Source organism: Salmo trutta, chromosome 12, assembly GCF_901001165.1.
Source record: "Salmo trutta chromosome 12, fSalTru1.1, whole genome shotgun sequence".
NCBI classification, from domain to species: Eukaryota; Metazoa; Chordata; class Actinopteri; order Salmoniformes; family Salmonidae; genus Salmo; species Salmo trutta.
Window position 1 is genome coordinate 30,047,951 of NC_042968.1, and position 13,491 is coordinate 30,061,441.

The 13,491-nt window shown below is 44.2% G+C and overlaps 1 protein-coding gene across 2 annotated transcripts in view; it reads left to right on the top strand.

The window, feature by feature from the left end:
• LOC115203324 (transmembrane protein 266) overlaps positions 1-11,540 on the top strand; it is a 73,948-nt gene extending 62,408 nt beyond the window's left edge. For both annotated transcript variants that reach the window (XM_029767917.1, XM_029767918.1), the window contains 3 exons: positions 6,024-6,210; positions 9,369-9,434; positions 9,550-11,540. In XM_029767917.1, coding sequence (XP_029623777.1) covers positions 6,024-6,210; positions 9,369-9,434; positions 9,550-10,316 — 1,020 coding nt within the window. In that variant the 3' untranslated portion in view covers positions 10,317-11,540. The remainder of the gene's footprint in view (positions 1-6,023; positions 6,211-9,368; positions 9,435-9,549) is intronic.
• Positions 11,541-13,491: the final 1,951 nt, after the last annotated feature.

The window sequence follows — 13,491 nt, forward strand, 5'->3', positions numbered from 1 at the left end:
TATCCAAAAACAGCATTTTACATTGGCGCGTGATGTTCAGAAAATGTATTCCCACCAAAACTTTCAGGGGAATGTGCACATCAATTTACATAAATACTCATCATAAACGTTGATTAAAATTTACAACAGTTATTGAAAGAATTATAGATACACTACTCCTTGACGCAACCGCTTTGTCAGATTTCAAAATAACTTTACGGAGAAAGCACATTGTTCAATATTTTGAGTACATAGCTCAGCCATCGAAGCAAGCTATACAGCTACCCGCCAAGTTCTGGCATCAACAAAACTCTGAATTAGTATTATAAATATTCTCTTAACTTTGCTGATCTTCGTCAGAATGTACTCTGAGGACTCCTACTTCCACAAGAAATGTTTGTTTTGTTCGAAATACTCCATAATTATGTCCAAATACCTCCGTTTTGTTTGTGCGTTCAGATCACTATCCAAAGGCATAACGCGTGAGCGTAAATCAGGACACGAAAAGTCAAAATGTTCCATTACCAGTCGTAGAAACATGTCATACGTTGTTTACAATCAATCCTTAGGGTCTTTTTAAGATAAAACGTTGATAATATTCCAACCGGACAATAGCGTATTCATTCCAGGAGAAAAAGAAGGAACGGCGCGCTCGCGGGCTGGCGCATCACCAAGCCCTTTGTCCATAGGCAGTCCACTCATTGACTGAGCTACTATTCTCTGCCCAGTAACAGGAGAAGGAGGAAACAGGTTTCTAAAGGCTGTTGACAGCCAATGGAAGCCTTAGGAAGTGCAACGTGACCCCACAGACACTGTAGTTACTAATAATATGCAAATATTTTACTCTGGGCCCGAGTATTAGGCAGTTTACTCTGGTCACGCTTTTCATCCGAAAATGAAAATACTGCCCCCTATACCTTAAAAAGTTAAAGGCACAGTCAACTTAGTGTATGTAAACTTTTGACACACTGGTATTGTGATACAGTAAATTATAAGTGAAATAATCTGTCTGTAAACAATTGTTGGAAAAATTACTTGTGTCATGCACAAAGTAGATGTCCTAACCGACTTGCCAAAATTATAGTTTGTTAACAAGAAATTTGTGTAGGGGTTGAAAAATGAGTTTTAATGACTCCAACCTAAGTGTATATAAACTTCTGACTTCAGCTGTATGTGCAGATGAGGATGTGCAAGTAGAAATACTAGTATGCAAAAGAGCAGAAAAACAAAAAACAAATATGGGGATGAGGTAGGTAGTTGGTTGGATGGGCTATTTACAGATGGGCTGTGTACAGCTGCAGCGATCGGTAAGCTGCTCTGACAGCTTGAAGTTAGTGAGGGAGATATAAGTCTCCAACTTCAGTGATTTTTGCAATTCGTTCCAGTCATTGGCAGCAGAGAACTGGAAGGAAAGGCAGCCAAAGGAGGTGTTGGCTTTTGGGATGACCTGTGAAATATACCTACTGGAGCGCGTGCTACGGGTGGGTGTTGCTATGGTGACTAGTGAGCTGAGATAATGCAGAGCTTTACCTAGCAAAGACCTATAAATGACCTGGAGCCAGTGGGTTTGGCGACGAATATGTAACGAGGACCAGCCAATGAGAGCATAGAGGTCGCAGTGGTGGGTAGTATATGGGGCTTTGGTGACAAAACGGATGGCACTGTGATAGACTGCATCCAATTTGCTGAGTAGAGTGTTGGAGGCTATTTTGTAGTCAAGGATCGGTAGGATAGTCAAAATAGGAAGCCAATTCTAGATTTAACTTTGGATTGGAGATGCTTAATGTGAGTCTGGAAGGAGAGTTTACTGTCTAGCCAGACAGCTAGGTATTTATAGTTGTCCACATATCAGAACCGTCCAAAGTAGTGATTCTATTCGGGCGGGTGGGTGCGGTCAGCGATCGGTTGAAGAGCATGCATTTCATTTTACTAATATTTAAGAGCATTTGGAGGCCACGGAAGGAGTGTTGTGTGGTGTTGAAGCTCATTTGGAGGTTTGTTAACACAGTGTCCAAAGAAGGGCCAGATGTATACAGAATGGTGTCATTTGCGTAGAGGTGGATCAAAGAATCACCCGCAGCAAGAGCGACATCATTGATATATACAGAGAAAAGAGTCAGCCCAAGAATTGAACCCTGTGGCACCCCCATAGAGACTGCCAGAGGTCCGGACAACAGGCCCTCCGCTTTGACACACAGAACTCTATCTGCGAAGTAGTTGGTGAACCAGGCGAGGCAGTCATTAGAGAAACCAAGGCTGTTGAGTCTGCCGATAAGAATACAGTGATTGACAGAGTCAAAAGCCTTGGCCAGGTCGATGAAGACGGCTGCGCAGTACTGTCTTTTATCGATGGTGGTAATGATATCGTTTAGGACCTTGAGCCTGGCTGAGGTGCACCCGTGACCAGCTCGGAAACCAGATTGCATAGTGGTGAAGGTACGGTGGGATTCGAAATGGTTGGTGATCTGTTTGTTCACTTGGCTTTTGAAGACTTTAGAAAGGCAGGGCAGGTTGGATATAGGTCTGTAACAGTTTGGGTCTAGAGCGTCTCCCCCTTTGAAGAGGGGGATGACCGCAGCCGCTTTCCAATCTTTAGGAATCTCAGACGATAGGAAAGAGAGGTTGAATAGACTAGTAATAGGGGTTGCAACAATGGCGGCGGATAATTTTAGGAAGAGAGGGTCCAGATTGTCAAGCCCAGCTGATTTGTAGGGATCCAGATTTTACAGCTCTTTCAGAACATCAGCTGTCTGGATTTGTGTGAAGGAGAAGCGAGGGGGGGAGGGGGGCTTGGATCAGTTGCTGCAGGGGGTGCAGAGCTGTTGGCCGGGGTTGGGGTAGCCAGGTGGAAAGCATGGCCAGCCGTAGAGAAATGCTTATTGAAATTCTCGATTATCGTGGATTTATCAGTGGTGACAGTGTTTCCTAGTCTCAGTGCAATGGGCAGCTGGGAGGAGGTACTCTTATTCTCCATGGACTTTACAGTGTCCCAAAACTTTTTGGAATTAGTGCTGCAGGATGTAAATTTCTGTTTGAAAAAGCTAGCCTTTGCTTTCCTAACTGACTGTGTGTATTGGTTCCTGACTTCCTTGAAAAGTTGCATATCGCGAGGACTATTCGAGGCTAGTGCAGTACGCCACAGTGTGTTTTTGTGCTGGTCAAGGGCAGTCAGGTCTGGAGTGAACCAAGGGCTATATCTGTTCTTAGTACAGTTTTTTATGAAAGGGGCATGCTTATTTAAGATGGTGAGGAAAGCACTTTTAAAGAACAACCAGGCATCCTCTACTGATGGGATGAGGTCAATATCCTTCCAGGATACCCGGGCCAGGTTGATTAGAAAGGCCTGCTCGCAGAAGTGTTTTAGGGAGCGTTTGACAGTGATGAGGGGTAGTCGTTTGACCGCGGATCCATAACGGACACAGGCAATGAGGCAGTGATCGCTGAGATCCTGGTTGAAGACATCAGAGGTGTATTTAGAGGGCAAGTTGGTCAGGATGATATCTATAAGGGTGCCCATGTTTACGGATTTGGGGTTGTACCTGGTAGGTTCCTTGATAATTTGTGTGAGATTTAGGGCATCTAACTGAGATTGTAGGACGGCCGGGGTGTTAAGCATATCCCAATTTAGGTCACCTAGCAGTACGAACTCTGACTATAGATGGGGGGCAATCAATTCACATATGGTGTCCAGGGCGAGGGGAGTCTATAACAAGCGGCAACAGTGAGAGACTTATTTCTGGAGAGATGGATCTTTAAAAGTAGAAGCTCGAACTGTTTGGGCATAGACCTGGATACTATGACAGAACTCTGCAGGCTATCTCTAATTTCAGAATTTTTGGTGGCCTTCCTAAGCCAGGATTCAGACACGGCTAGGACATCAGGGTTGGCGGAGTGTGCTAAAGCAGTGAATAAAGCAAACTTAGGGAGGAGACTTCTGATGTTAACATGCATGAACCCAAGGCTTTTACGGTTGCAGAAGTCAACAAATGAGAGCGCCTGGGGAATGGGAGTGATGCTGGGGGCTGCAGGGCCTGGATTAACCTCTACATCACCAGAGGAACAGAGGAGGAGTAGGATGAGGGTATGGCTAAAGGCTATAAGAACTGGTCGTCTAGTGCTTTGGGAACAGAGAATAAAAGGAGCAGATTCCTGGCCGTTGTAGGATAGATTCAGGGCATAGTGTACAGACAAGGGTATGGTAGGGTGCGAGTACAGTGGGGGTAAACCTAAACATTGAGTGACGATGAGCGAGGTTGCATCTCACGTCAGTTAAGCTAGGTGCGGTCTCCGCATGTGTGGGGTGTGGGACAAAGGAGCTATCTAAGGCATGTTGAGCAGGACTAGGGGCTCTGCAGTAAAATAAAACAATGAGAGCTGCCCTAAACAGTATACAAGGCATATTGACATTAGAGAGAGGCATAAAGCAATTACAGGTGTTGATTGGGAGAGCTAAGATAACAACAGGTGAGACTGCAACGGGTCAAACAGCTAAGACAACAACAACGGGTAAATGGCGATGAATGGGCAGAGAGGGTCAGTTAGCTACACACCGGGCCTGAGTTCGAGGCTGGGGCCGACAGATAAACAAAATTAAGTACCGTGTTAATGAACAGTCCAGCAGGCATCAGCTGTGTAGCCGAGTGATCATAGGGTCCAATGAGCAGCAATAGATATTTGGACATGAAGGTAGGATTAGGGTTAGGGCTGTGGTTAACGGTTGAGCTGGCATGTGGACATGATGCTATGGTAATGGTTAGGGTTAAGGTTGAGGTTAGGTTTGAACTGGGATGTGGACCTGAAGGTAGGGTTAGGGTTGTTGTTGAGCCTAGGGTTAGGGTTGAACCAGGATATGGACATGACGCTAGGGTTAGGTTTGAGGGTTAGGGTTAAGGTTGAACCGGGAGGTAAACATGAAGCTAGAGTTAGGTTTGAGTGGTAGGGTTAAGGTTGAACCGGGAGGTAAACATGAAGCAAGAGTTAGGGTTGTGGTTGAGGCTGTTTCAGATTTCCAGAGGCTGCCATTTCAATTGCTACCACAGGGGGGCAGTAACACTTCACAGAAGAGTTCAATGTGTTGCCAACACATTTTCAACAGACATCAGAGACAATGGTTCTTCAAATTGTTTTACAATATTCAATGGTTTGCAAATCCGTAATTAACAAGCACAAGAAAAGTTGATTTTGTGATATTATGAACCCACAATACTCATAAGCACGCAACATAATACAGTAAAATATATTTGGAAAGATGTTTCCTATATAGATGTAAACATCACATATTTTCCATGTTATTTTTATCACTGTCACTGGTCACCTATGAACGTTTGAACATCTTGAAGAACGATCTGGCCTTAATGGCCATGTACTCCTATAATCTCAACTCGGCACAGCCAGAGCCTGTGCCGAGGGGGGGCCAGAGCCAGAGCCTTGCCCCCCCTCAGAGCCTGGTTCCTCTCTAGGTTTCTTCCTAGGTTCCTGCCTTTCTAGGGAGTTTTCCCTAGACACTGTGCTTCTACATCTGCATTTGTTTGCTGTTAGGTTTTAAGCTGGGTTTCTGTATAAGCACTTTGTGACATCTGCTGATTTAAAAAGGGCTTTATAAATACATTTGATTGATTGATTAATGACTGCACTCCTCTAGTCAGTTGAACTAAAAGACTACATGATCCCAAGATCAATACAGTGAGAAGCCATAACTGTACATCAATGGAAACATGTTGTTGTACAAAACAGTCCAGTAATGATGGAATCCTCAGTGTAATGCTAGAAACAAACAGTTCATGTGTAATCTGACTGGCTGTTTGTCAATATGAACCCTCAGGCCAGAGGAAACCCCAGTGAAAGCATTGATCCTATAGCTAGTAATAGAACCACTTAGCCTGCAGAATGCCTGGGATCATGCTGAAAGGGCCTGTCTGGGACTAAAAGGTTAGGTTAGTCAACACTGACATATTGTTACATCAATACACCAAGATTTCAGCTAGAAGAATACATGTGTGTGTATGCCTTTTCCAGACCAACTCTCTCTCTGTCCCCCCCCTCAGTTTGAGATCAGACAGCTCCGGGCCCACCTGGCCCAGCAGGACTTGGACCTGGCTGCAGAGCAGGAGGCTGCTATGCAGATCCACCATGTGTGGGGCAAACAGAGGACAAGCTACCAGGTGGTGGAGGGCCAGGGCCCTGGGGAGTCTGACGATGAGGGACATGGAGTCCTCAGGGAGACCCCAGCAGGTACAGTCACATATACTGTACCTATAAGCTACACTATATATACAAAAGTATGTGGACACCCCTTTTGGTCATGTAGTGTATGTCACATCCAGGGAAACTAGGGCCCAGAGTTTTTCCCAAATTCTGTCCCTAACTATAACGGTATATGTAATACTCCATACCATAATCATCAGACCATGAGATAAAATAGATACTAGCTCTTTGATATTCTTCATGGGTATTGCTATATTCTGGACCATGTAATGATAATGAGTCTGGTGAATACTGCTGTTCCAAGAGGCAGACAAACCTGTAAATCCTAATGATGAATTACTTCACCACAGACCAACAAGAATGAACTTGACTCATTTTATTTTTATTATTACCCCTTTTTCTCCCCAATTTCGTGGTATCCAATTGGTTGTTACAGTCTTGTCCCATCGCTGCAACTCCTGTACGGACTTGGGAGAGGCGAAGGTCGAGAGCCGTGCGTCCTCCGATACACGAGCCAGCCAAGCCCCACTGCTTCTTGACACAATGCCCACTTAACCTGGAAGCCAGCGACACCAATGTGTCAGAGGAAACACCGTACACCTGGCTCGCTAGTGCGCGATAGGACAAGCACATCCCTGCCGGCCAAACCCTCCCCTAACCCGGACGACACTGGGCCAATTGTGCGCCGCCCCATGGGTCTCCCGGTTGCGGCCGGCTGCGACAGAGCCTGGACTTAAACCAGGAGCTAGCACTGCCTTAGGCCACTGCGCCACTCGGGAGGCCTGTGACTCATTTTAATAAAGTTCTACATTGGTCTGTTTGGTTGAAAAGGCATCCTGACAGAACCAGGAGAGAGGTTTGTACATAAAGTATGTACATAATTATGTGGGACAAAAAGTCCCAACCAATGTAACATCAGGTGAATGGGATGCCAGAGCAGTGTCAAACTGATCTAGAAGCAGTAGCCCTGAGCTAGTCTCCAGGCCCTACCCTCTTAAAACACTGACGTTAACTCACAACACCCCTCTGACCGCAGGCAAGGCACGCACACACACACACACACACACACACACACCACACCTCTGACCGCAGGCAGTGCAGTATCAATAAGAGGGCAGAAAAGCTTTTAGGATGTGCTGAAACCTGGGGACAACAAGCATGTTCCTCAGCCAGGCTGTTTCAGGTACAGAGTGCTCTGTGCATTGGGCCTTGTTCTGAGGTCTGAGGAGAGAGTGCCACTGTGAACATCTGTTCCTCTTCACCTGGAAACCACAATAGGGCACCAGGAGACGCCACACCACCACCCCCAGGGGATTGTGGGAAATCTGGCTCTTAGGAACAAGCGTCTTTTTTTTTCAAGAACATGGAAGGAGTATTGGGACAGGAGGAGCACTTAGGCTTCAGGCAGGCCTGCAAGGACAGACCATGGACTGGGTTAGGACTCCTCACGTCTCTCTCTCCCCCCCCCTCTCTCTCTCCGCCCTCTGGCCTGAGGGATGCCATCAAAGTGTCATTCATTCTAATTGAGGCACTCTACTGCGAAGTCTATTTCCTTGTTGAAAACTAAGCTTGTTTCAAAAGGAGGTAGAAAAGGTTAGAAACATTTTGTCTACTGGTCACGAGGGATTTGTGGTTTTGTCACTTCTCAAGAGAGCAGCTGTAGATTTTGAGGAACATACAAAATTTACCACAAAGAGTTATGGGTGAAAAGGACAGTAATTGCGTTCAGATCAACTTCTTGAAAGTTCACATAACTTCTCTGTGTTGTACTGCTGGGGGAAAAGGACAAAGTACCAAAATCCAATGTGAATACCTCACTTAAAGGAGAAGTTTTATTTTTACAAGCAAATCTCTCTTTTTGATGTAAATGGAATGTTATAGAACGTTATAGAATGTTATAGAATGTTATAGAATGTTATAGAAGGGTCCAGACACCTTTTTTGTAATTTCACGTGTTTTTGATAAACTTACCCCAAACAGCAAATCCCTTCCTCATCGTGTAGTATGGGAACCCCAAAAATACCCAAATAAGTCCTTTTAGAAACTGCAAAGCTCTCAGTATAGTGATGCAGGGCTTTAGATGTTGTACACGTGAAATTGTGTCATTATGAACTTTATCCACAACGTTAAATTTCCTTTTGTTGCATATTAGTGTTTTTTCGGGGCCCCCATACTACACAACGAGGATGAGGAAGTAATTTTCTGTTTGGGGTAAGTTTATAAAAAATGTGAAAAAAAGGTGTTTGGACCCTTCTATAACATGCCATTTAAATCAAAAATAGAGATTTGGTTGTAAAAAAGAAAACTTGTCCTTTAAGGTAGCAGAGCTGCGTGAATACGGCTCTGCTACAGTACCTACAGATCATCACAAAGTATTGCACATGCATATTGATTTAAACCAAATGAAATGATCTAATGATGTCAGCCCACTTCATAGATGGATGGGAGCCTTACAGACAGACAGACAGACAGACAGACAGACAGACAGACAGACAGACAGACAGACAGACAGACAGACAGACAGACAGACAGACAGACTTTCATGTTGTCCATCCTTTTTTTCTCTTTCTATTTCTTTCTTTCATTCTTTCTTTCTCTCTGAGACGTCCTCATGTGTTATTAATCACTGAGTGATTGTCTTGGTCGTGTTTTAGTGAGTGCAATGCTTCCTCTCCAGGGGTGCCCCCCCCACCCTCCATCCATCCCTCCCTCCCCTGGATTAATATTTTACGCTGAAAAATAAATGAAATTACCCGTCAGAGTCTGCTGTGGTCCTGGGGGATCGGCCCAGGCACTCAGGGTACTTTGGGCACCACTCAGCGGACAAACACTGAGCTCAGGCCCAATCAAGCGAACACTGAAGAGCAGATCAGGGCAGAACCATTCACCACTGAGGCCCTAGCTGTCTGGCTGAGGACACAAAGAGAACTCTATACCAAAGCCTGGTTGCTCTCACATTCACTACTGTACTTGAGCCTCACAACACTATGATTTGGAAACCAGGGTTAAGTCGGTAAAGCACCTGTAGACTTGGATAGATAGATAAGATGTCAGATGTCTCACCACCTAAAAGTGAAATGTACTGTTCCCACATCTAGGGATTGTTTTGCACTGTGTTTACGGTGCATTGAAATCATACAGATTGGGTCTTTAACCTCATCATGCTTCTTTTATCTGTTATCCAGATCCTGTTGTCCATCATGACGACATGAACAACTATATCAGCCAGTACTACAGTGAACCAAGTAGTGGTGAGTGACTTAGTGGATCTTGGGTAAAGTGTATAGCTGGTAATGTATATGGGGCAACTCTGTATACCTACTGTATCCTTCCCAGTCTGATGTACTGGATGATGTGTCATTTCAGACATGGAGGGTCCTCGTGTCATCACCACGGCAGCCATCGATGTCCACCTCCCTAAGACCCATTACCCCGCCCACAACAACCCTCTGCTGGGCGTGGAGCAAATGAGCAGCGCTGTGAGTGACACCTCCACCAGCGTATCACGGTCCAGCGGCAGTCTGACGGCCCGCCCCCATAGCCTGAGCAGCCACACCCTGCGCTCGTCTACTACGGACTGCAGCAGCAGCACCACGGCCAGGGACTACCACACCCAGGCTAGGAACTACAATTCCCATACCAAGGCCCGGGGGCCTTATCTGGACTACAAGTCCCAGAAGCAGACCCAGGACAGGGAGCACTACAACACCCAGGGCCAGTGCTGCTTCCCCCTGCCCTACTGCAGCCCTCTGGGCCTGGGTCTGACCTCGGCCCAGCCTCCCCTTCCACGGGACCCCAGCGTGGTAGTCCAGGAGCTGCTCTCGTCCCTGTCTGAGGACTCCTGTCTGGCCCAGAAAGGCCTGGTGGACCCAGTTAACCTGAAGCTTCCTAGCCCTGCCGGCTCAGCCAAGGCCAGCCCAGAGCTGGAGCACAGAATCAACATCTACAACTGGAAGAATCAGGAGGAGAACCAGTGCCGGGGCCAGAGACAGGGCCGAGCCGCAGCCACTGTGCTCCTACAGACTAAGCCTCTCATCCACCCGCAGGGCGGCGCTCCTGAGTCCTCTTTGGAGGAGAAGTATAGGCTACTGGGCCCTGTTGATGGTGCACTGGGCCGTCTGCCTGATACATAGGGTTGATTCACACTACTGAGCTGAGCAAAGCCGAACCGAGCTGCATTGTGCTGGCCTGGTTATGCATCCACCATAGTTGTTTGAACCGTGCTGGAAAGGACATGTGAAAAGAATATGTCAGAGCCAGCACTGTTCGGCTCGGGTCAGCACAACAGTGTGAAAAGGGCAATAGTTCATCCCAGAGGACAGAGCATACAGCTCCAGACAGAACTGACTGACCTGGCTTCTCCAAATCCTCATGCTTCAAACAAAGTCAGAGCCTGGTCCAAGATCAAACCTGGCGTTACAAAGACCATCTGTTAGCAAGACAGCACAAACAGATCTGGGACTAGGCTACCGCTCTCATGTTAGTCTTCCCTTCTCTGTGTGGCGACAGACAGAGACAGACAGACAGACAGACAGACACAGCCCTCCTCGACCTCAATCTTGGGGTGACTTTGAATAATGACCATTTGCACAACAATGACCCAGTGAGGACAGAGGAGACACGTGTGGGCCTAGAAAGAAGCATCATCAGGAAATCCCACTTTAAATGGGGCCCCAAATGTGAAACAAAACAGTTTGAAATAAAACCAGCAATGGGCCATATTCAAGCCTTTACAGAACAAGCCTATTCAAGTGTTCCTATGTTAACTACAAGACAAATTTGACATGGGATTTCTCTAAGTTGGGTGGGAGTGGGTGGTGTTTCTGCTTTCTTTTTATTTGTATTAGCTACTGTAACTGTGCAGTTCTCTCTGCTCTAACAACCAAGCCACAGGGTGCTTTCTCTGGACAAACTGTCTGTGCCAAATAAACAGACAATTCTTACTATACTATTGTCTTTCTATAACAGAGATAAAGAGGTTTGTATTGAAGTAGAGGAACATCAACCATATCAAGCCTGACATTTTCTAGCCAGATACAAGAACAGGCAATTGAAGAAATGATGGAGGAATTAAAAGTATGAGGATAGGTAGTGAAAGGCCCTAAAGGATCCCAAGAGGTACAGTATAGGAAAAGTATGTGAATCTGATTATGAGCAGTGATAGGGGATTGATGTTTTAGATTGAAGTGCTGGTAGCATGAACCTTTCTTTAAACGATCTGCAGCCTGAACATGGCAAGCCAATCCTGTGCACTTTAATCTTTACAGATGTTTTGTAAACTTAATATGAGGGGAATTCATTGCCAAATTGCAGGTGGTGCCATTCAAATAATAAATAAACCTTTGTAACATTAACAATATTGTGGTCCCAATTTATTGCTTTCAGTTGTACATGAGCCATGCCATTTTAAATTCTAATATTTTGTACATTGGTAGCAGAGATTTTTGTATTCACTCTAATATTCATCAGTTGCATTTACCAAGGGATATGATGTATATATGGATGCACTTTACAAAGCAATACATGAAATGACACAGTAGAATACATCCCAAACCAAAAAGTACTACGATGTATTGTCATTTGCATAATTCGAGATAGAATCCTCTACGTTAATATGAATGAGTTTGTTTTACATGTGGGCTCTTTATCAGATATGACTGAGCCTTCCCATTGGCTCCAGACTCTACATCACCCTACAACACTTTTGCATTAGCAACTGTCAACTTATTTGCATATCGCTCTGAAATGAAATAAATGATTCATATCTATTAACATTGGAGAGACCTGTCACAACAAAAACTTAATTGGTTAACAAGGTTTGTCATTATAAATGTCTGGTAATGAGGATTAAACCCCCTAATTAACTTTCGGTCAAATAATTAATTTAGGACATAAACTACCCATTTTGTTGCTTGTCAAGTGTTTACAAGGAAATTATATGTTTAATTGTTAATAACAATCAAGCAGGCCTAAGTGTTTCAGAAGTATTCATTAAGACATGGGGATAGTAAAGTGGGGGTTGGGTCTAATGTTATTTGAGGACCTAGATCATGTGAAGAAAAGTCATTATAGGTTTCAATGAGAGCTGATGCAGCGTTTTATTTACAGCTGAACGATTACACCACCCTCCTTTGGCAACAATGCTTTCCCTCTACTTAGAGTTAGCGGAAGAAACGTTTGGTGTGGATGTCGTAACAAATGTATTTGCATTCTTAATTAGATTTCCTTTGATATAGTGTAATTGAGTACTTCAGTGTTCATTCAGAAACTACACAACATTTTGAAACACACTGATTTTCTTTGTCCTTCTTAAATGTGCCATTATCCTGATACTGTAGCTTTCCATTATCCACCGTGAAATATAACACTATTATCCTGATACTGTAGCTTTCCATTATCCACCGTGAAATATAACGCTGTATTATCTTGATACTGTAGCTTTCCATTATCAACCGTGAAATATAACGCTGTATTATCTTGATACTGTAGCTTTCCATTATCCACCGTGAAATATAATAGTTATCCTGATACTGTAGCTTTCCATTATCCACCGTGAAATATAACGCTGTATTATCTTGATACTGTAGCTTTCCATTATCCACCGTGAAATATAATACTGTTATCCTGATACTGTAGCTTTCCATTATCCACCGTGAAATATAACACTATTATCCTGATATTGTAGCTTTCCATTATCCACCGTGAAATATAATACTGTATTATCCTGACTGTAGCTTTCCATTATCCACCGTGAAATATAATACTGTTATCCTGATACTGTAGCTTTCCATTATCCACCGTGAAATATAACACTGTATTATCCTGATACTGTAGCTTTCCATTATCCACCGTGAAATATAACACTATTATCCTGATACTGTAGCTTTCCATTATCCACCGTGAAATATAACACTGTATTATCCTGATACTGTAGCTTTCCATTATCCACCGTGAAATATACTGTATTATCCTGATACTGTAGCTTTCCATTATCCACCGTGAAATATAACACTGTATTATCCTGATACTGTAGCTTTCCATTATCCACCGTGAAATATAATACTGTATTATCCTGATACTGTAGCTTTCCATTATCCACAGTGAAATATAACGCTGTATTATCTTGATACTGTAGCTTTCCGTTATCCTGATACTGTAGCTTTCCATTATCCACCGGGAAATATAACACTGTATTATCCTGATACTGTAGCTTTCCATTATCCACCATGATATATAATACTGTTATCCTGATACGGTAGCTTTCCATTATCCACCGTGATATATAATACTGTTATCCTGATACGGTAG